This window comes from Pteropus vampyrus, unplaced genomic scaffold, assembly GCF_000151845.1.
Source record: "Pteropus vampyrus isolate Shadow unplaced genomic scaffold, Pvam_2.0 Scaffold207, whole genome shotgun sequence".
NCBI lineage: Eukaryota > Metazoa > Chordata > Mammalia > Chiroptera > Pteropodidae > Pteropus > Pteropus vampyrus.
Genome location: NW_011888988.1, coordinates 2,589,339 through 2,613,466, shown reverse-complemented (window position 1 = coordinate 2,613,466; position 24,128 = coordinate 2,589,339). Strand labels below are relative to the sequence as shown.

Genomic DNA, 24,128 nt, shown 5'->3' with positions numbered 1-24,128 from the left:
TGTAGTAGATGAAGTAGAGGTCAGAGACTGCCAGAAGCATTTATTTACTTATTTATTTTCGGTAAGAACAAGAAGAAAGGCTTTGTAGCTTCACTACAGATAAGAAAAGGCAAAATTTACAAGGTGTCAAAACTTTGCTTACCTACTCTTCCCCTGATCTCAGAAGATCCAAGGGAAACACCCATCAATGCATGTGGGAGGGTAGTAAATATTCCAAGATAAGCTGGAAAGCCAGGACGTCAGCACCTCAGAGTGAGGCGCATAGTGGGTACCTGAAGCAGGGTGCCTGGCCTGGTGACAGTGAGTTCTCAGCAGATCCTGGCTCCCTGGTCCACAGCCAGGGCTGGGCTGGGAAGTGGGCAGGTCCTGCCAAGATGTTTAACTCAAGTCTCTGGAGCTTTTGCTCTGAATGTGCTGCCAGAACCTCTATTATCACATTACTGCTCAGTCTTTCAGACACAAGGAAGCCTGCGCTTTTTCCTGGGGCAAGTGAAGAAAGCAGGTGTGTATACGACTCCCCCTGAGAGCTCAAGACATTGCCCCACTGGACCTTAGAATCCTGAATTGGCAAGGGTGTGGATTTAGCTGCTTCGACCAAAACCCCAAATAATAATTTTTTAAAAAATTTAAACAAGAGAGAAAGAACACAAAAAGACAGGAATGATGAAAGCTTAGACAAGGCAAACTTGTATTTCTCTCACGTAGCAGTCCAGGTATAAGAGAACCGGATGGCATCTCCAGAGTGTCAGGCATTCAGCCTCCTTCTAGCCTGTTGCTTCATCCTAACTAGATTATCTCCTTGGCCTCCTGGTCCAAGAGAATGCACATCCTCATTCCAGCCAGGAGGAAAGGGGACGAGGGGACGGGCAGAGCACGCCCCAGAAGTTGCACGCATCCCTTCTGCACCCCTCCCCTTAACCAACACGTGGACAAATGACCACGCCTAGCTGCAATGCAGTCTTAGTGTGTTCACCTTTGTTCCTAGCTAAAAGTCATGGGTTCCATTACCATCAGAGGAAAAGACTGGTTTTGGGGAACAGCTGGATTCATAGTTCAAAGCTGTCTCCGATTGACCCCTCTCCTCATCACCTTGCATGGTGCCTGACTAAGGTAGATCTCCCTGAATGTTGACTGAAGAGGGGGGCTGCTGGAGGGAGGGGACGCAGAGGACAGCTCAGTGGGAGCGTGATGTAGTCTCTCCCAGTATGGAGGCCACATGGCAGGGTGAGGAAAAAGGATTTCCTGATGCCCCAGGGAGGAGGAATAAAGGCACTAGCGTGGGCTGAGGGAGCTGGCCCTCACTGCCCGTTATGTTCCTGGCACCTCTCTCAGCCCTGCCAGTGGAGCCCCCAACAGCATAGTGAATTCAGTGACTCAAAAAGCTGGTAGAGCACACTCTGTGTACAGAGTATGGAAGGAGCTTAGGGGACTTAGCAGCTGAATAAGGAGACCAGGCACTTTCCTCCAAGGATTACAAAATGTACCGGCGATACTCATCTCTACAGGTGAGTGAAGGAGCAGGGAATCCAAAATATGGGGTTTCCCAGAGGCAGAAGCTTTCAGTCTTGCTAAAGAGCCGTATCTTGTGCCTCAGGGCCTTTGTGCATGCAAGTCCCTCCACCTGGAATCCTCTCTGTGCTACATCTTTGTGCTGCTTAACTTGAACTTATGCTTCAGGTCTCAGCTCAGACATCACATCTCCCTGGAAGCCTTCCCTCACCCCTTGAGCGGAGCTGACGTCCCTCCTGCACTCTCCACTACCATATGTTATAATCGTGAGCCTCTGTCTGTCACCGCATCGGGTCTGTAATTCACCCCACTGCTATACCTTGGCCCCTAGAGTAGCACGTGCTAAAAAACTGCATGAATGACTGAATGAGTTCTTTCTAATTGGTTTGAGTCTAGAAATCGTTGATGATTTTAGCAGCAGATAATGACTTTAACTGCAGAATTATGCTTTGCTCAGTACGGGATACCATTGCGAGTGGTCCTGATAGGAGCCCATAATGAATAGTGAAGAGAAGCGACTGAAAAGTTCACTTTTGCCCTTCTCCCCCTCTGGCCTGCAAAGCTCACTCAGAGGCTGCCTTCGAATAAACAGGTCCTTTTCTGGAGAATTCCAAACTCAGTTGTCAGTTTCAGAGCAGACTTTCTCCCGGAAACTCTTTAACATTCAGTAGTCTGCTCGATCCTCTCCGGGCCCCGGTTGGTTCCAGCACCTCTTGAATTTGTCCTGATCATCCGCCCCTCTTAACCTTCCTGACCTCCCCGCCACTCCCACCTTTCTCCCCCTTCAGCCTCTTCAGGTGGCTGTTCCATCCTCTGCCCTTCATGGAATCCAGTTGTCTGCAGGGTTCTGGTTTTCTCCAATGCTGTGCCTCTTGCAGAGATCTCCCTTCCTCTCCCTGTGCCACCTCAGCCCCGCGTCGCACCTCCCACGTATGTTTTTTCTTCAGTCGCGTGTTTGTACCTTCTAGGGCTGTTTGCAGTCACTGTGCAAGTACAAGTGCAGTAAAGACAGCTGCGTGTGACTGGGAGGGGGCAGGGGCGGGAGTGATTATCGCAGAGATGCTAGCTCGGGGTTTTAATTAGACTGCCTTTCCTTACTTCCCTTCTTTTCTTTATTTCCCTCCCAGCTCAAAACATCCACTTAGAATGTATTTTAAAAACATGGAAACTTAGGTTTTAACATTCTGCACCCAGCGCCTCAGTGTAATAAATAAATCAATAAGCCGATAGCCTCAAGTAGTTTGACTGCCGACTGCATTGGGGTACCTTTTGTTCTTCGGTGAATCATTATTTCACACCAGGAAACAAGAGATGAGTGTGGGGGTAGGGCTCGTCCTTGCCTCTGATTCCCAAGCCAATCTGGGAAGCCATCATTCCCAGCGATGCGAGTAATTTACAAGAAGCCCGCCAAATGCTCGGTATCTTTCCCTTTGACAGTTTTCCCAAGTTGTGTTTGTCATAAATACATTTCTCACTTGCTGGAATAGTCTTGGTTTTGTTTTGAATCTGGCAGGTCCTCCAATACCACATTCTTAAATCTTACTAACATAATTTATACCAAAAATACAGCCTTAACAGAAAAGAAAGATTATATAATTTTCAATTTGAATTGAAAATCAGATCCAAATCATGACAACACTGAGACTTCCTAGACCCTACAGATTAATTACGATTATCTTAGCATGAAATGCTTTTTGTGGTAAGATCTACCCTCCATTTATTGTTTCTGTCAAAACCTTTGATTGGAAAACATTTTTACAATGGGAATGTTGGCCTTTTTAAAGATGCATTTATTTATTTCATGCTATGTTTCAACCACAATAGGCTTGCACTTTGTTTTTAGCAATAGGTATGCCCCTAAAGAGTTGTTTATAAACTGAATTTTTACAGATAAATTCATATGTCAAACACACATGAGGAGCTGTTATTTTACTTTATGGGTTCTTTCAAAATTAGAAAAATGATTCCCAAATTCGTTTGAGAAGTATAACGCTCATATGTTAGATCTTGTTTAAATGAAGTAATTTTATTAAGAATCAGGCAAGATTACCAATGCACTTCAACTCACAGTAGTTCTGGCTCAGCTATACCCCACTATATCCCAATAGGAGATGGCAAGTTATGTAAATTCTGCATTTCTCATTGTTATTCAAAATGATTACACAGGAAAATCTGCTCCTGTTAGAGCCACTCCTTGCTCTTTCTTGCCTCATTCTTTCAGGGTAGAAAGTGGGGTACCAGCTCAGAGCTGGGACTATTTATGGTGTTCTGCTGAAATGTTAGGTAACCTATTAAGCAATTTCTCATGAGCCTCTCAGCCTAGAATTTATGATTGTGCATGTTCTGGTTATCTATGTCTGTTTAACAAACCACCCCTGCATTTAGCTGGTCGGTTCTCACTTGAGCATCCTGTATGTGGTTGCAGTCCAGTGTTGGCTGGGACTGCAGCTGACAGCTCCACTGGGATAGGTGACCAAGAGGGCTCATTTACATGACTGCCACAGGCTAGCTGTCAGCTGAGAGCTCAGCTGGGCTGTCCACCAGAGCACGTTTACGTGACCTCTAGTGGCTTGTTCCTCTCAAAACATGGTAGTTGGGTTCCAGGAGGGGGCATCTGCCGAGTAAGTGTTCCCAGAAACCCAGGCAGAAGCTGCAAGGCTTCCCATGACCTTGCCTCACAATTCCAGAACATCACTTCTGCCACATTTTATTGGTCAAGGCAAGGGACTGAAGTCAGTCCAGATCCAAGGAGAAGGGAATTAGGCTTTGCTGTTGGATGAGTTGCAGTATACATGTGGGGTCTGTTTTTTGATATCATAATGTGTGTCAGAAGAAGAGCATTCTCTAAAGGAATACAATCACATAAATATGAAAGGCAGGAAAGACATCGTGGTGCAGGGTAGGGAGGTTATGGAATAATTCATATGTATGAATGAATTGGCCAGTCTTGTTGGGTAGAACTCAATACTAGGGAGCACACACTGAATGTGCCTGTCTCCATGGGAGCCAGGTAGCTTCCCGCACAGAGAAACAGTCCCATCCACTGGCCCCAGCCCTAAATTAGCCCACTCATATCACAGATGCTTAAATCACATACCTGGTAAGGGAATTTAAATAGCACAGTTTTCAAGGCATATTTACCTAAGAGCTCCTGCAAGCATGTTTCTTACTCATATTGAGTCTGTAAAACCATAAATTAGAACTGTACATTATTTCACAAACACATAGAGAACTGTGCAGTAATATGCCCACTACACCTGTTTTTCAGTTCACATGTGCTCAAAGAAGGCTGTGCCCATGAATCACACTTTTGGGTGTTTGAGAAAAGGTTAAGTTCTGGATAGATGCTTGAAAGTCTAATCGATCCTTAGTCCTGTTAATCATACTGAGTCACAGTTCCAGCTGTGGAGTGTGGCTGAACTGGATGCAGGGGCTGAGGGTTGTCAGAGGTACTTTTTACCCTTGTAGCATTGCTTCTTCCCCCTGCGTACTCCTCTCCGGCTCCCTGGGGATTCAAGTTTGTGTTTATCTGTGCTGAAAATTTAGAGGCAAGATAAACAACATTTTTTATAACCAGAGGCTGTGCCAGGAAGGGATTTGGCTTTGCATTAGACATATGTTAAAATGTTGGTCCCTGGGAAAGGTCGGAAGGATATCCCTAGGTATGAAGCAGATATTTGGAGGAGATTGATAGAAGTTTGATCCAGAATATGGCTATGTGAGATAAGTCTATTGACATGAAAGATACTCTTATGGAATGCTAGGCATGGAGGATCCTAGAGATGCCATTTGTGTAGGGCCCATATCTTTATACTACCAAGAGGGCATTTGGCAAGGGTGAGGAGCATGGAAGGAGGCGTGGGAGAGAGGGTGAGGATTGGGGCACCATATAAACATGAACGTCGGGGCTGTGAAAAGGACGTGGGAAGGGATGGACTTCACTCTTGCCCGAATTCTTCCAGGTGGACCATCCTAAACAGAGATCGCGCCTGTTCTTCGGCTCCAGTGAAGAGTCCACACCCTCCCCTTGAGAGCCTAATTTAATGGGGACCTCTCCGTTATTAATGGGGACCCACAGTTTGTCTGCCTTCCTCACTTCCCTTCTGACTGTACGTATAGACAGAACTCCTACTATGTGTTATGTGGAAGGATAAAAACACGTGAACTCTCATGTTGGGAGACACGCAATAAACAAGCAAACAAATAAATATAATTACAGATTATATTCGCAGGTGATAGGTATTTTGCAAAAATGGGAGTGATAAAGAATAAAAGGAGGGGTTCCCATTTCGGTTAGGATGTTCCGCGGTGACGTGAATGATCCCAAAGGTGCTGATTACAACTTGACGTGTATTGTGTGGTATTTTCAAGTTTCTTAAACTGCATGTTGTTGAGGTTCAAATTAAAATCCTTATTGCCCTTTTCTGAGCCCAGGCTGCAGAATGCCGAACGGACGGCAATCCAGGGACGCAGGGGGAAGCCAGCCCGGAGGATGGCCGGACGCTTCCTGCCTGACACTTTCCTTACCACCGCTTTCTCTCCTTAGGGAAAGGAGATGTGTTTGGAGATGTGTTCTGGAAGGAAGCCACCCTCGCCCAGTCCTGTGCCAACGTTAGGGCCTTGACCTACTGTGACCTGCATGTGATTAAACGGGACGCCCTGCAGAAAGTGCTGGAATTCTACACGGCCTTCTCCCACTCCTTCTCCCGGAACCTCATTCTCACCTACAACCTGAGGAAGAGGGTGAGCTGGCAGTTTCGGTTTCTTCTCTACCAAGAGCAGTCCCTGTGCACTTAAGATAACCACGCGGGCCAGGAAAGTCCTTCCGCTGTTTATTTAAGTGGAGCAATTGGGTCTACAGGGGTTCTGTTTATTGCTTGCTCTTCAGAGCTTTTGCTATAAAATGAGGGAGAGAGGAATGTTTCTAGATTAAAAGATGGATCAATTCTGGTTCAGAAGAAATTTGTTCATGAGTATATCTCTGGGCTTTTCTGCTGGCAATATCTAGACCTTCTAGCATTTTGAAAAGATGAGTAAAATATGAGGTCATTAGTCAATAAATGGCTGAGTGGGATCGCTTAATTAATGTAAACTGAATTCTCCCTGATGACTAGGACTCACTTAGTGGTGTGAGGACTTTCTTTTTTTTTTTTTTTTTTTTAGAAGGGAGAATGATTTAGTTGAGTCGAGAAATTAAGAAAGATAAAGTGTCTGATTGGCCTACGGAATATTTTGTATACAATTGCCAATTTTTGTACATGACTGGTTAGGAAATATTAGTTTTAACAACCAAAAAATTTCTCATCTGAAGTTGTTTCTTGCACCCTCAAATCATCAGAATTGCTCTATCTGACTCTGTGAGAATTAAAATATTTGTCTTATACTCTAGGTTTTTGTGATTGATCTTCTTGCACTTTATCTCTTATTTTGTTTTATTTTATTTTTTTATTTTATCAGTTTCAAGTATACAATACATTGGTTAGACATTTGTACAGTTTTTAAAACAATCTCCTTAAATTGTTCCTTCTCTCCTCTGGTTTTCCACCGAGCCATCATATTAATGCTCACTGTATTCCCTGTGTGTGCTCCCCATCCCTGAGACCATCTGTCAACTACTAATTTGTACTTTTTTAACCCTTCACCCCATTCTCCCAGTTCCCCAACCTCCCTTTCCCCTGTCTGTCTTCAAATTGTCCTCTATATTTGTGTGTCTTTTTTTTATTAGTTTGTTCTTTTTGTTCCTTAGATTCCACATGTAAGTGAAATCATATGATGTTTATCTTTCTCTGTCTGACTTATTTCACTCAGCATAATAACCTCTAGGTCCATCCATGTCATTGCAAATGGTAGGATTTCATTTTTTTAATGGCCGAGTAATATTCCATTGTATATATGAACCATGACTTCTTTATCCACTTGTCTGTTGATGGGAATTTAGCTTGCTTCCATATCTTGGCTATTGTAAATTGTGCTGCCATGAATATTGGGGTGCATAGATCTTTATGAATTATTGTTTTGGTTTTCCTTGGATAAATACCTAGAAGTGCAATTGCTGTGTCAAAAGGTATATCCATTCTTAATTTTTTGAGAAACCTCCAGGCTGTTTTCCATAGTGTCTATACCAATTTGCAATCCCACCAACAATGTATGAGGGTTCCCTTTTCTCCTCATCTTCGCCAGCACTTGTTGTTCTTTGATTTATTGATAGTCATTCTGACAGGTGTCAAGTGATATCACATTGTGGTTTTAATTTGCATTTCTCTGATGATTAGTGACCTTGAACATCTTTTTATATTTTATTGGCTATCTGTATTTCCTCTTTGGAGAAGCATCTGTTCAGATCTTCTGCCCATTTTTTAATTGAATTGTTTGTTTTTTTGGTTGTTGAGTTCTCTGAGTTCTTTACATATTTTGGGTATTAACCTCTTATCAGATGTATCATTAGTGAATATCTTCTCCTAATCATTTGGTTGTCTTTTTGTTTTGTTGATGGTTTCCTTTGCTGTACAGACACTTTTTAGTTTGATGTAGACTCAATTGTTTATTTTTTTTTTCTTTTATTTCCTTTGCCCAGGGAGATATATCCAAAGAGAAATTACTGTTAGCAATATCAGAGTTTACTGCTTATGTTTTTCTCTAGAAGTTTTATGGTTGCGGGTCTTACATTTAAGTCTTTAATCCATTGTGAGTCTATTCTTGTATACAGTGTAAGAAGGTGGGAAGGTGGTCCAGTTTCTTCCTCCTCCTCCTCCTCCTCCTCCTCCTCCTCCTTCTTTTTTTTTGCATGTATCTGTCTAATTTTCCCAACATCATTTATTGAAGAGACTGTCTTTATCCCATTGTATATTCTTGGCACTTTATCTCTTAGTTAAATCAGTAACAAGGTAGCTCTGGCCCTGCAAAAATCATCTGGAGGGATTGTCAGAAGAATCTTTCCAAAAATGACCTCATAATCTTTCCTTCCAAACTGTTCCTCTTCTCATGGCCTCTGTCCCTGTTAACATGATGTGTATCACCCTGAGGCTCCGAGCTAGATACCCTGGCACCCTCGTCGATGCTTCTTTTCTCCATCTCACACCTCAGGTTACTCATCAGATCCTGTCGTTTCCACCTAGGCTCTCAGACCTGAGTCCACACTGTGCTTCCACCTTCAGGGGTCTCCTTGAGCTCTCGGGATACAACACGCCCATTACAGACCCTCCCTATGTCTTGGATTGTGCAGCAGGCTCCAAATGCATACCCCCCGACCCCTGCCTGCCTTGCGTCTGTCCTCAGTGCAGTGCTATCTCTTTTGGCCACCTGCATGACCTTAAAAACTAAGTGGATTCCTCTCCGTGAAGTTTCTTTGCTCCCACCCTGACTACAGGATAGTGTCTGAACACTTCAGCATGGCTTACATGGTTTTTCACCTCCGGCTCAAACTTAACTGCCAAGCCCCAATCTCGGTTACTGTTTCCACGGCTACCTCTGCCACCCTGATGGCCCATCGTGAGAACCTCACACAGGTCTGCAGGCGTGCCACCCCCTTTCAGAGCACTGTACCTCTGCATGCACCTTCTTGGGCTGAGAATTCTTTTTTCTTCTGTGCGTGACAAATACCTGTTAACTCCTAAGATTCTACTGAAATGGTTATTTGTGCATTCATCAAACCCAGGACATGCCAACTGAACTAGATAGATATATAAAACTGAATAACACTCAGTCCCTATCTCCAGGAACCTAAAGTCTAATAGAGAAGATCGTCACAGGAAGGATAGTGTAGCACATGATGCTAACTAAGTACAGTGAGTGTGATTGTCGGAGCATAAAGGAGGGCAGCTAAAAGGGAGAGAGTTTGGGGAGAAAGTATCCGTGGGCGGTACCTAAGCTGAGTCTTAAAGGATGAATATTCCAAAAAAGAGAGGGAGCAGGTGTTCCAGTTGGAGGGGCAGTTTGAGCAAGGCACAAAGAAAGGAAACAGCCTTTTGTCTTCCAAGTCCTTTGTACAAGGTTCCAAATGTCCGTCATTGGTTGACCTCAACGATATGCTTCCACCTATTTTAAATATTGTGAATTTCTCTGCCTTGTGAGTCTCTGCTCAGAGACCTGGGAGGGCAAAGACTTGATGACTTGGTGTCCTAGTGCTTAACCCAGTACAATTAATTAACATTTGGGGATGACAGGGAGGAAGCAATGGGACCTCCAGGCCTCAGTTTCCACATCATAAAGTGTGAGATTGTGCCCGGATGATTTTTATGGTTCTGTGGTTTGAAAGCTGGTCATTTAAATTCCTGAAGGGAATGGGCAGTGGTGGAGAAGAGAGCATTGACAGTTCTTCCTTGCTTATCTGAAAACATGGATAAGCTTGCTGGTCAAGTTTTTTGTTTGTTTGGTTGGTTGGTTGGTTGTTTTTTGTTGTTGTTGTTGTTGTTGTTGTTTTACCAAGGTAATAAATGCTGTTTATGACTTCTTTAAACTTACATAGTACTCCAACATAGTGACACTCTGTGAACTGCAAAAAACCAAATACATTTACAGTAGTAGTATCGGTCACCAAAATGGAGAGGGCAAAGAAACTTTACAATTGTGCGAATGTGTAAATGTTCTCATTAAGGCAGTATCGACTCAGATGGCCATGTACTATCCGTCCCCTCAAACATCTCACAACTCTGGAATCCACTTAGTCAAGTAGAGTCTCTTAAATTCTATTTTTTTATTTACTTCTTCTTTTTATGAAAGCAAGTTGATTATAATCAGCTTTCAGTCTTGCTGATAATATAGGTTGAAAAAAAATGTGCAGTTTGGGTTATTTGGAGGAGTAATCATCTTGGAATAATTGTGGATCAGATCTGTCTTAAAAAACAAGGATGACAACAAAAACAACAACACCTCGGTGGTCAGATTGTTTTTGTGAGTCCAGAATGATTGACGGCTCTACGGAAGAGAAGACTCTGGGGCCACAGTTTTGATGGGCTGATGTGCAGCAGCAGTAGGCATGGTCTGTATGGCCACAAGGTGCAGAGGAAGAACCAAAGCTGCAAACAGTATAAGAAAACCTAGGAAAAGATCTGAGCTGCCCAATGAATGCAGTAGGCAGCTTTGAGTGCTATCAGGTTTTATGTCCTGAAGGTATTTAGGTCCCCTAGATACCCCTCAGGGACTTAGGCACCCAGTAAAGAGTCCAATCAGTTGGCCTTCAAATTTCCTTCCAGTCTCCAATGCCAATGAATCTGGTATGGATGCAAGAGAATTTTAGTGAGATCCTTTATATAAAGAGGTAGCCATTCTCTCTCTTGGAAAAAAGAGGCTTGTCATTTTGGTATGGCCATTGTATTCTCTCATTGTGTCTCTGAGAATGAATTCACAGTTACACAGGGCATAGGAGACAAGAACATTACATGCATGAATTATCCTTGTAGCTATTTTTTTCTGGCAAAGTGAAGTATATTCTTGTGGCTGCTTCTATCTTGGCAAAATCGAGCGTGTTATTTGCAAAGATTCCTGTGAACATAGTTCCTTTGACTTCGGTTTGTGAAATTGTTTGATCTCGTAGACCTGTTCCAGTGCACAGCACCAACTCTGAGCTGGAAGGTGCCTCGATGCCACCCATTTCTCTACCACCATCATTTCACAAACATGACATTTTATAAGAAGTTCACAGAGCTGGGTTAGTAATGAAAGAATTGGAGCCAAAAACAACTCGTTGACCAGGCCGCCTTCTGCTTCTCACAGCTTCATGACCTAGCTTGGCCTCTGTATTCTAAGCCTCATCTTTTTATCCCTAAACCCATGTGTGTGAGCACCACTCAGCTATCAGCACTGCCCTTGGGACTCAACTCAGGAAGGGACCTGTTGTCTTCCTCTGTTTTCCCCAAAGACCCTTGAGGTCATAGGCGAGGATGAAGGAGGCAGAACCTGGAGACCAATCCAGCATTTGGACCTTTGGTTTTCCTTGCCTGTGGCCTCTGAGCCAGAGGAGACCTCTGTCTGCATCCCGTCTCTGCCACTTAGTGCTTCTGCAAGTTGCCAATGCTTCCTCATTTATAAAATGGAGATGATGAAAAGTTCCACCTTGTAGGATAATTGTGAAGATTAAATAATACTTGCGAAGCTCTTACACACAGGGTCTAGCACATAGTATGCACTTAGTTAAGTTGTGGGTAATTGTGACTTTGTTTTACCCACTTGACACCCTATTTCACTCTATTTTTTTTATCTTGTGCTTTTTGGAAAATAAAAAGAAGGCTGAGTCTTATTTGTTTATATGGGGTACTCACTCTTCTGAATATTCTGTTGGGTAGATTTTTATTCCAGGCTTCTCTGCACCTCTTGCAGCAAAAGACGGGCCAGGTGATCTGGCAAGTGGACGTGGTGCTAGCCTCACTGTTGTTTTTATCTTCTGCTGGTGGAGAGATCCGCACTCACCCACTAATTTGACCAGTTCCATTTATGGAGGGCAAGATTAGGCTGTTCTGACATCTCAAGTCAGTCACCAGGAAGTCAGGGTTTTGCCAAGAGGAAAGCGCAGTGTTCTGTTTCTTCCGAGGGAGGTGGCATGTAGTTTTCCATGAAAATTAGGAGAAGCGGGGCCTTCCTCATCCCAGACCCTGGGCTCTCCAGGGCGCCAGGCTTGCCTGGCATTTTCCTCCAGGCCCGGGATGATCTTCTATCTGCAGAGTTTTGCACACTATTAAAAGTAACGTTATTACCAACTCCAGATACTGTGCAAGCTACGTCACAATGTCAGCATGTGTTTTCTGGCAGCCTATTAAATCCTCGGTACAGCCTCATGACACTACAGAAGCAACCCCATTTCTCGAGGGAATAAAACAGGACCCTGTGGAGAAGAGAATCACTTTCCAAGGTCGCCCAGCTGATAAGTGGTGGATTCCAGACCCTGCATGTGCCCCTCTCCTGCTAAGCAGCATCATGTCCTGTGTTTGGCCTCTGTTGTGTATGGCTCTCAGCTATTCCCATGTGGGGATTCTGGCTCCCACTTTCTCCCAGTCTGTTGACTTTTCAAAGTTGGTACAGGTTGACTCCAGAATATCTCCAATGGCATTCTCTACCTCCCAGCACACTGAGAAACTTTTACAGCAAAATCACAGTAATAGCCCAGGTTGAGAGACGTGGGGAGTTTTCCCTCTTAGAGATAAGCATGCCGTTGCTGGGTGTGCTGGGGAGGCATGATGCTCTCACTTTGGTTAGGCAGCAGGCTAACCTGCCCGTGGTATTAGTAAGTTACTGGAAAGACTACCAGCTCTGAGGCTAAGGACCAACACTGTGGCCTTGAGCAAGTAACTGAACTATTTTAAGCCTTAGTTTTTCCATCTCTAACAAGGGTCTAATAAAAGTTCCTCCTACTTAGGTGTATTGAGAAGATCACATATATTAGAACAGCAAAAATTAAAAGTGACATCGTACCTGTAGGAACCATTCAATAAATACTATTTGTTTCCTTCTCCTCCTACTGCCTGTCCCTTCCCTTCACCTTCTGCCTCCTCTACCATTGGAGGTCTGAGTTCATGCTTTACTCTCCTTGGCCTATAACTAGATCTTTAATTAGTGTTTCACTTGGGCTCTACTTACCTTTCAACCAGAGATGAGGTTTTACTCCCAGGTGCTGCCTAGGGATGTGTCCTGCTCATCTGCGGACAGTAGGGAAAATGTACCACAATTAAATGGTGTACTGCAGACAAGCAGTTAGTTAATTCACAGCAGTCAGTGCATGGGATAATTGGCATGTAGGTAATTGGGAGGATGGTTCTCATTCTCTGTGTGTGGGCCTTTATTTTTAAAGCTAATGTTGTTGTGTATTTGAGTATTTTTTGCACAGCGTTTGCTTATATTAATTTGTTCAGAGATGGTTCCTTAGCTTGATAAGGCCCCAACCTAGTGAGTTTGGGAGGGAGCTGGGACTATAGCTACTGGTGCTTTCAAAGCGGAGGCCTCATAATGCCTGTTTTCTAAAACCGAGTCTGCCATGGTGAACTATCTTGAATACTATATGTGTATTTCTAGCCCACTTAACCAAAGGGAATTTTATTCTGGAGAAGAGAAGATCAAATCGTGGAGGCTCAGAGAGAGATCTGCTTATAAGTGGCATTGGAAAGCCTTTCCGTTTTCTCCCTGAACAAATTCTTGTGGAAGGTTGATAAGATGGAAAGAGAGACCCCAAAGCCAGGTCTTAGAAATCTATCTCCTTCCCCATTGAATCATCACAGCCTAAGTTTTAAAAATGATCTCTACATAGGCCATATTTTCCTTGTCATCCCTCCATAGTGAGGGCTTCTATGGAATAAAAATCATCTATTAGACTGTCAAGCCATAAAGGTAATAAAATCGGGGTGTTGGAATAGGAGTGGGGAAAGGGAACAAACACTGTGAGTGATAAGATCATAATTCTTTCAACAAAATATAAATCAAAGCCGAGTCTCTTTTTCCTCAAGGGGATCAGGGAGTGATGTTGGGATCTGTGCAGCCTTCCATAGATCCAAAGAGATCATCCCTAGTACCCCAAAATATAAGAGAACCCTATCATGGTCCCAGGGGTGGGAGATAATGCAAGCGTTCCATGCTTCATTATGTATAAATCAACTTCAACTGCAGGTGGTCAGGCTGTACATCTGGCCATTTTTAAGGAAACAATGAAGTTCTGGAATGAGTGTAGGCTTTAAAGCTACGTCTTCACATCTGGGCTCAGCCACTTGCTAGCTGGGGGGCCGGAGAGGGGGGAGATTGAACAAGTACAGCTGTTCCCCTCCTGTTGAGTCATACTTTCTACCCCAAAGGGTAGCTTTGGGGAAGGATGATCACGTGTCAGGCAGAGCCTTAGTGTAGCAGGTGCACAATGGAGTTAGTCCCCTGTTATCCACGGGGATGGCAGCAGCAGAGCAAAGGAGAGCAGGAGCCATGACAGTTTGGCTCCTAGAATAATCATATGGAGGCAGTAGGGAGTGGAGGTTAAAAATGTGGCCTCTGGAGTCAGAGTACTTAGGTTTAAATCCAGGCTCTCCTTCATGACCTTTGGCCAGTTACCTAACCTCTCTGGGCTCCAATTTATTCATTTATAAAATAGGGGCAGTAATAGCACCTTGGAAGGGAGCTTTGACATAGCAAGTTCTCTGTGTGTGTGTTGCTGTCATTACTCTTCTCGATGAGCTTAGCTCTTCTGGCAATGCAGAGACCCCATCAGGTGCTAAACATTTTTAAGGGGAGTAGAGGCTGAATTTTAACACCTAGAAATTTCTCCTACAGATGATTCCAAGATCTGTGCCTGGGCCCCTCGAGTAGCACAGAGGACCAGGTGATTCCTCAGTTGGGTTTGGTAAAGAATGGTGCTGTGAGACTCACACAGATCTGATTTCCTCTTACGACAGAGTGCATGGAGGGAACAGTAGAGTCCGGTGTGGAGGAGGTGCTAAGGGAAGGAAGTTGTAGTGTATCTTATCAGCCTTGATGTACTGTCACACAGTGTGTTCACCAAAAGGTAGAAAAGATCTGACCTAGTTTAGAAGACTGTGAGGCCAAGGCAGCCCTTTGGTGGTAATGCACCTTCCTAATATTTTCTCAGAAGCATGTGTTTGACTCATAATAAATAGGGTGGTGCTAATGAGTCCCAGATCATGGGCTCGGTCCCCAGTGAGCTTCTCGATGACTTAGGTGTTTAGTCCAATGTTTCTTACATGTATTTGGCCCCTCAACACTTTTTCGAATCATACTGATCAGTCTCTATGATCTATTATAACATCTCTCAGAGCCGGTGTTTTGCAGAACATCTTTAGGAAACAGGAACTGTGTTCTCTAACATCTCTCGTGGTCCAAATAGTCAGTGACTTGTAGAGTGGACAGGTCTTGTCTGTGCAAGATCGCAGACCCAGTCTCCCTGCTGTCCGAACATCCTCCTGAACTCAATGTTCCCCTACCTGCGCCCAGGTGCCCGCTAGCGCATCCATTCTCTACTGAGCAGTCAGCCTTACGTTGTCGGAGAGGCCTTTGTCCTCATGTGCTAATAGAAGGCTGTGAAGGATGTTTTCTCCCTGGCTTCAAAGTCCCTTCTTGCAAGTTACTTTCTCATTCTTTTATTGGCTCCGTCAAATTTCATGTTCCTGGCTCATCTGCCATGTTTCTGTGTCTCCTTGTTCCCATCAAAGTGCTCCTTGCACTCTTAAAAATTTGCTTGTTGGTTTTGAGCATGTCCTTATAATTCTGCTGGTGAGTCATGGAGGTTTTCATTCTAGCCTGTGCTTTTATAAGTGAAGAGTCAGGATTTGAACCCAGGCTGCCTGTCATAATAATAACTACCTTCTATGATGATAGATTAATGGAAGTGTATGTTAGTTCAACCCCTCCAAGGGGGCTTTGAACATGTGCATCTAAAGCTCATACACAAAAGCCATCGCAGCTCAGACATCCATGCAGACAGTTTCTGTTTTAATGAGTGTCACAGGCCCATCAAGTTTTGGTGCTTCTCACTAAAAATTTTGCAATTTACTTGTTACTAGTGTCACTTAATGGTCATGTCCTGCCTGTACTTAACAGACTTCTAGAGTGAAATTCTGAATCCACAGTGGGACCCTGACTTCACATAGCTTCTCTTTAATCTCTCTAGTGTAGTGAGGCCCCTTGTCTATTGATCCAATAGCATTAGTCAGTTTCTTTGTAGCTGTCATTTTACTTCCAAGTCACTGTTCACCGTATGTCTTTTTTGCAGTCTAGAAGTTCCAGAAGGGCTGGGCCTTGTTTGCCTGATCGGCTCTCTTGGAGTTTGGTATAAAATAAGCTTTTAGTAATTGAATGAATGAATAAATGAATGAATGAATGAGCAAACGAACCCGCTGATCAACCAACCAGTCAACCAACCAACAAATGAACATGCAAGTCCATCAGCTGATATTGGTCATGTCCCTCCCTCTCATTATTGCTATAAAATTTAAAAGCCTTGACTATAAGATGGTTATCTGTAGAGACCTACTCTACTTCTCCCTCCGAAGCTTTGCCCCTGTATCCCATACCACCCCTTCCCCCTTTTCTCTTCCTCAAGCCCTGGGTATAGAGGTCTGATGCCAGCATAAAATCATCATCATCATCATCATCATCATCATCATCATCATCATCAACTGCATTTATTGAGTGCAGTGTATATGCTAAAGCCTTTATATGCATTATTATCTCATTTAGGAGCTCAGGAAACTGAGGCCCAATGAGGTTAAGTAATTTTCCTAGATCCAGTAAGCGAATTGGAGCTAGAATTTGATCCCAAGTCTGGCAATTGCCAAGACCATATTCTTGCTTTTGTGCCCCTGTTCGAAATGAGGCCCTGCTTCACTGATCCGAGGATAGCAGCCCTGGCTCATACACCCTCAGTTCCCTCGGAGGAGGATGTCAGCCAGACAGTGGCTTTGGAGGCTGCAGCCTGTCCTGCCTGTCTCCTGTATGATTCCGTTACAGAGCAGGCCTTTGGCCGCTGTCTAAGGGTATCTGGACCTCCCCAGCACCGCAGAGCTAGATAGCTGATGGCATTGGAGGGTCCGCTGTTTGTTCAGAGATGGGGGGAAGGAGATGCAGACAAGTTACCTTATCCAAGGATGGAGGGAAATAAGGCAGAGAGATCCTCTTTTGCAAGTTTCTCATTTGCATATGGGTCCACTCTGGTCCCGCAGAGGGGGTATAAAACCTTGTTAATGGTCTATGGCAGGAACAGTCAGAGCAGCAATTTGTTTCAGCCCATCATGAGAGGCCAGAGGAATGACCTTCAGCTGGCACTTGGGTGGTCAGTTTGACCAGAGATTCGCAGCTGGGCAGGCTGCTGCAGAGTCAGGCGATGACCCATACCATGGCCAGGGCTGTGGAGAGGCCTTAACATCAGAGAGGGAATATGCGAATCCGATTTTACTTAAGAGGAGGTAGCCCGAAGGCTCCAGGAGGGAATTTGTCCCAGACTTACAGGGTTGGGCAGCTTTGGGATTCTCCTTTTCTGGAGGTGTCTGGCGACCCCAAGGACAAGTGAATGAATGTGGACTAGAATGTGATGCCCTCCAGAGGCCAGCGTGAGCTTCCTGCCTCTTCCACCCTCATTCCCAAGGTACTTGGCAGTGTTATAGGGACCCAGCAGCGCCTCAAACCTTTCACTCCAGGCTTTTGCATCTACCTGACTGTCCCCGGGCTGCCTGTAGTAGCAAGAGCCAGAATATCTTTCAGGACAGATTTAATTTTCAAAAAGCCCCTGGCTACAGGCAGCATGCTGAAGGTGGTGTCTATCCCTTGGAGATCTATTTGCAGCAGCTCCTGAATTCTGCTGTATTTCCCAGCACACTCCTTATAAATGCTTAGACATGAAGATACCTCCTGGTTCACAGAGTGAGAATTTTTAATAGAGGATAGTTGTGCGTGTTATAGCACCTCAAATCCAGCACTCCTCAGGCTGGAGCACATTGTACATTTGGTGCGTGCTGTTGGCGAGGTGTGATGGTGCATCCTAACCCTGCTGGACCTCTAACCATCTGGGTGAATAGAGAAGCAAAGTGGGGTCCCCGTGACTGTAGTCGGGAGGAGGCTTCCCCAGACATGAGACACATCCTATGACAGATGGCAGGGAATGGAAGAATAATATGGAAAAAGAAGAGATCACCTGCAGAGTTAGGACATGGCACAGAATACTAAAAATCCTCGGTGAGGGAAGTTAATGCACTTATTATCGTGGTGATCACTTCGCAATATATGCAAATGTTTAATTATGATGTGATATCCCTGAAATTAATAGAATGTTATCTGTCAGTTATATCCCAATTTAAAAAAAAATGCTGAAAATCCTGACGAAGGAAATTATAGCCCCGAGGGCTCCACGGCTAGCGGCAGGCCGCACAGTAGCTGGCAGCCTGGCCTCTCTGAGGTCTCCCCACTCAAGCACTGGGAAGAATTTCGCCACAGGAATTTCATTGAACCTTATTTCACGAAAGAAACGATAGAAGACTCAGAAGGCGTGAAGGGTGCTGCTTTCCTTCGACACGGTCTCTGGTTGATTTTCAACTCGGCTCTGGAGAGGACTCAGGAAATTTGCTCTCCGTGGAAGCCACGTTCCTTTGTTCTCGGACGATGAGGATCTGGGGAAAGAACTGGGCTCAGGGAAAGAGAGGGGACTGAACAACAAAGGCAGAGGCTACGGTGACTGGAGCGTTTCAAGAGGCCGAGTGGATGCTGCAAATACCATTCACTGAAGAGAGGACCTCGTGTCTGCTCTGCACAGCCCAGCTCCTTGCCCAGGGAGGCAGATGCCTTTGCTAACCCCAAACCGGGAGCCGGGCTGGGAGAGAAACCCAGGGAAGGGCTTGCAGGCCACGCGCCGTTCCCCAGTCCTTCGCCTCAAGGCCAGACGAGCCCAGCAGCAGAGTGGCTTTGTTTCACTATAAGGCGGCGTGTGAAGGCGTCTGGGAAGCTGCCAGGGTTTTCATCCTGGGCTTTGCGGTTAAGCACTTCCTAATTCCATTCTGACATTTCTCTCGGGTTAGAACCTGAACAGGAGGCTTTCAGCTCGAGGCTTGTGAAGTAGTGCTGGATGCAGCTCCTAATTATCTGTGGTCACCAGTGACAAAACTGCTTGGAATCTATAAGCGATCCTTTCAAGTAGGGCTTCCATTTCCACCAGCCCCAACCTACCCGAGAGCAGAGGTGCATCCCCTGCCCTGCGGGGCGGGGGGCAGCACCCCCTGTGTTCTGTGCCTCCTCCTTCCCTCTGTCCCACGGCTCTGTGTGCTCCGAGCGTAAGCAGCTGCCCCTCGGTCACTGTGTAGGCTGTGGTTGTTGTCTCCTTCTGCAGAGCCAGGTAGCGTTTGTTCATGTGTTTCGTGCACGCCCGTCTCACACCCATGGCAGGGAGTTTACAGGCTTCCCGGTGGACTGGTCTGCCAGCAGTGCCGCTGCCGTGTGTGTGTGTGTGTGTGTGTGTGTGTGTGTGTGTCAGGCCTAAAGGAGACAGCCATGCTCACTCTGGAGGCCCTCGGGGAGAAGCCTTCCTTGTCTCTTTCAGGTTCTGGTGGCTCCTGGCACTCCCTGGCTTGTGGAAGCATGACTCCAATCTCTGCTTCTACATGCAGGTAGCCTTCATCCCTCGCCTGCATATGTCAAATTCTTCCCCGATTTCTCTTATAAAGACACCAGTCATAGGATTTGGGAGCCACCTGACATTCAGGATGATCACATCTTGAGATCCTTAAATTAATTACAACTGCCGAGACCCTACTTCCAAGTAAGGTCACAGTCACAGGTGCTGGGGGTCAGGACTTGCACACATCCTTTGGGGAGATGTAACATAACTCAGGACACGACTCTTTCCCTCCCCATCTTCTTCCCTCACTTCTTCCTTGCTACTCTTCTGCCTCCTCATCCTTCACTTCCCCCTCCTCCTCCTTGAACACCTGCCCAGCACAGGAGTTTTCTTTTTTTTTTTTTCCTTCCATAAGAAATAATCTTATTTAAGTTATGTTTCTTTTCCTGGATAGTTCTTGGAATAAGGTCCAAGTATTTGGGTAATCTTTTAATCTCAGAGTGATTTATCATTTTCCTTCACTTTCTCATGGGTAGTGTCTACTTAGAACCCAGTGGAACTCTCTGTTTGACAGAGTCACAAGGCACAGAAGGCATCAGGATCTCAGGAGAGAGCTTTGTGTGAGACGTTAGAGAGAACTTCCTGCGAGTGGAGGTTGTGAGACGTTAGTTAGTAATACCTAAGGGGCACAACTCCCCTTCACGCAGATGGTTGAGAACAAGCCTGTGTTGACCTGCTAGCTCTAATCTCTGTCATGTTCTTGTTCTAAAACCTTCGATAGTTCCCCACAGCCTGAGGATAAAACCCAGACCTGGGATCGTGTGTAAACTTATACTTCCAGCAGGAGGGCACAGTGCACCTTCAAGCTGTTGTCTGATCCCCAGAACCCCCTGTACGACAGAATAAGCTACGTACTTACTGCCACACGTGTCCTCTCCTTGGGAATGTCCTTCACCTACCTCAGCCCCTCCCATCAAAACCCAATCCAGCCTTCAAAACCCAGCTCAAATTCTACCTCCTGCCACTCACCAAGTCTACATCCAGCAAGAATCTCTCGCTTCTTTGACTTGTCTTTCCATGGCATTATGTTTCTCCTTTAGAGGAGGCATCACTCACAGTTTCATATGTGATTAAGCGCATATCTAATTTTCCTCTGGATTTGGAGGACTTACTCATATTTTTATTCTTCACGCTGTACTTGGCCTTAGTAGACGATAATTTAAGCTACTAGAATCACAACTAAGTTGTCACTCTCTCTGCCTTTGCTGCTCTAGTCTAAAGTTCGCAGGTGGGAATTCCAGCCCCACATTCTCAGCTCACCTTCTCTTTCACCTCTTTCCAGCAGGCACCCTCAGGCCGGGCCAAACAGCTCCCCCAATTTGTTCTGGGACATCCTAAGAAACTCCTTAGTCTTGGGCACACAGATCACCCTACTCTACACCCAGGCTCTCCTGAGTGAAGTGAATTGTATGTCAGGCTCCATCTTTCTGGAGTATGACAAATATGTCAGTTGTTCCCTGCCCTTACCCCTCCCAATACCCTGTCTTTATCACAGCAAAAAGGGCCTAGGAGGGTTGGATCCCAGATAAGACCCTCCCCTCTGTAGAGCCCAACTCAAAGATGCCTCCCCTCCATAAAGCTGTCCCAGGAGACTCCTCTTGCCAGCTCATCACCACTTCATCCTTCTTTCCCTGGGAGCGCCTAAGTGCTTGAATGGAGCGGGACCCCCTGGGGAAAGCACCTGGTGCTCTGGATGAGTTGTGAGGACCTGGGTTCTACCTCGTTTGCCATTAGGACAAGTAACTAATCTCAGTTTTGTTAACTGTAAAATGAGGAAGTTAGGCGAGCTCTAATATTTTTACTAGCCTTACCAAACTTGGATCCTAAGGGTATCTGTACACACTGTCTGCTCTGGGGAGCACATGACACAAATGCTTTAAGCAAGACAACCTGGAGAAGAGGCCTCTGAAATCTTGGCACATCCTCACCCCTGGTCCCTACTTGACCTGTAATTCCCATCTTTATCCTTTGATTCCCCATAATCCCACCCTTGCCCAGCTATGAATAGGACAAAAAAGCCACCACCTACAGCTTAAGAGATTTTAAAGTACAATTAGAAGACCGCGATTCCTTTGCCATGACTTGGCTTACAAAACTAGAGATTTGGGAGAAGTTAAATTCCTGAGCCTGGTTCCTGGCTCAGTTTCTACCAGATCCAAAGCTGTGTCTGAATTTCCCTCTGTGCCCCAGATGAACTTGTCAGGACCTACGTGTTGCTGCCCTTGGGTGCCCTGGTTTCAAACTCTGTACCATGTGCATGACTTTGTATGAGCTCACATGCTTTTAACATCTGTACCCCTCTTTACTTGGAGCAAGGCACTTTCATCAGATATTTTATCTCATCTGATTCTTGCAACAACTTTGTGAGGTTGGTATAATTATTACCCCTGTGTCCCATATGGAGAACCTGAGGCTCAGAGAAGTGAAATGTGGGAGTATGTGGCAAAACTAGAACTTGAACCCATATCCTCCCCCTCCAAACACCATTTCCTTTCCATTAGCTCACCTGCCTGCAGTGGGATGGTGAACGACCTTGGGTTTCCTCATGCAAGGGCCTCGAGAACGTTCCACTGACAGGTGGCCAAGGGGTGCTGTCTCTCCCCTGGGTTGGTTCTGTAAAATGGTGTCTCTCAACCTTTCATGTGCACACAGATCAGCTGTGATCTTCTTAAAATGCAGAGTCCAATTTGGTAGGTCTGGGCAGGGGTCAAAATTCTGCATGTCCAACAGGCTGGCGTTGCTGGTTGGATGGCACTTTGAAGGGCACCCTGAGTAGCAAGCAGGGCTGTTGTAAACAGCTCTAGTTGACACATGCAGAGGGGAAAGGACAGGGGCTCTGTATGTCCCCACGCCAGTACCACTGTTCTTCCCCGAAGGGCAGAGGCTGTGGAGAGGCCCAACAAATCTGACCCCTGGGGTGTAGAGAGGTCACTCCCACGGGGAAATAACTTGCGTTGTCATCACTTGGGGCTCTGATGGCAAAACAAGACAACCTCTCGGGGGCACATTCAGGGTGAGAGGTGAGGGCCTGCAGGAGGAGGTAACATTGAGGACCCCTTCCCACCCTGACACCGAGGTTCTCAGTGTGGGAGACCAGGTGAGGATTGCAGGGCTGAGGCTTTGAAGAAAGCTGGGGAGAGGCAGGCCACGCTGAGAGGACTGGTACAGGGAGGCCTTGGGGTGACAGGAGCCATGTAGTGTCAGTCAGCCTGGGAGGGTAAGAATGTCCCCACAGCCCCCAGTTAGAAAAGCACCTCAGAATCAGTGCCCTGGGGTAGGTGGGCCAGGGGGTCTTTGGTACAGGGTTTGGGGTTCCTCCAGGAGGTCCTATGCTGCTTGATCTGGGCCTGGCACCTCCTAGGGGAGCAGCATGTTCGGTAGAATAATGACATATGATTATATAATAAATTATATAATAATGACATATGATTATATAATAAATTCTATAATAAGTTATATGATTGTGTAATTCATACAGTAGCATAACATTTTAATTTTTGTTGGTTCTTTTTATTATCATTCCCTAATTATGAGTTTCTCCCTAATATGCAGCCCTGGGCTAGGCACTGTGCTATCTCTGAAACACACCGAAGACTTTTAAGGGCAGGGATTATGGTTTGGAGATTATGTGTACTTCTGCACAGAATGGGTAGTTGCTTCATAAATCCTCCACTAACCATAGATTTTTTTTTTCTCCTTCTGATCTTTTAAAAGTGGATCTAAGGCAGATTGAGTTTCGTGTATTTTCTTTTGTTTTGTGTTTGGTGGTCAAGGTTGGGCATGAAGGGGTGGAGACCATGGGCAAAGAGAAGCCAGATCCTCAGCCTCCCGCTCCATCCCCACAGTCTGCCTGGGCTCAGGAGAATGACGTGCTGGTTCCTGTTGACCTGTCACACGATGCATCACCCCAGGACCTAGCCTACTTGCCCTTGCAGCTGTGGCCTCTGGCAGAGCCAAGGCACGTGGCCAGTGATGCTGTTGTCCCTGAACACACACATACACACACACACTCACACACACACTCACACACACTCCAAAGCTGCTTTACTTACTCGTCCCCTAGCAGAGGATCTCTCCTCAGGGGTTTAAATCATATTTATGTAGTTTTTTTTGTGTGTCATGACTACATGTCCAGTCAGCGTACAATAGATTATTTTTTATGATGATAAATAGGTCTAATTTCACAAATGGAAAGCAATTGGTAGAGTATCCAAATAAGAATTAGCAAAATCCTCAACTATAGAATACTATTACATTTCAGCCTGGTCAGTAATGAGTTAGACAACAAATATTGCCTTCGAGTGGGGTCGACTTTAACGAAAAGGTGAAATTGCTCTGGAGAAGAACAGCCATTTGCATGTGAAAGATGGGGACAAATTGTGTCTTCCTCCAGGACCTTATCTTCTTCCCAAGTCTCAGGTGCTTATTCACCTGCTCATTAAATCTTCCAACACGTATACTAGTACAAAGCAGCCCTGTCCTTTCCAACATGAATACTAATTAGTTAGACCCAAATTTAAAACGTTTTACTATAATG

General features: G+C 45.3%; 1 protein-coding gene across 1 annotated transcript in view; it reads left to right on the top strand.

Annotated features, from left to right (window-relative positions):
* Positions 1-24,128, top strand: part of KCNH1 (potassium voltage-gated channel subfamily H member 1) — a 109,933-nt gene that overhangs the window by 19,544 nt on the left and 66,261 nt on the right. The window contains 1 exon segment of the mRNA XM_023537968.1: positions 6,056-6,252. Within this exon segment, the coding sequence (XP_023393736.1) occupies positions 6,056-6,252 (197 nt within the window).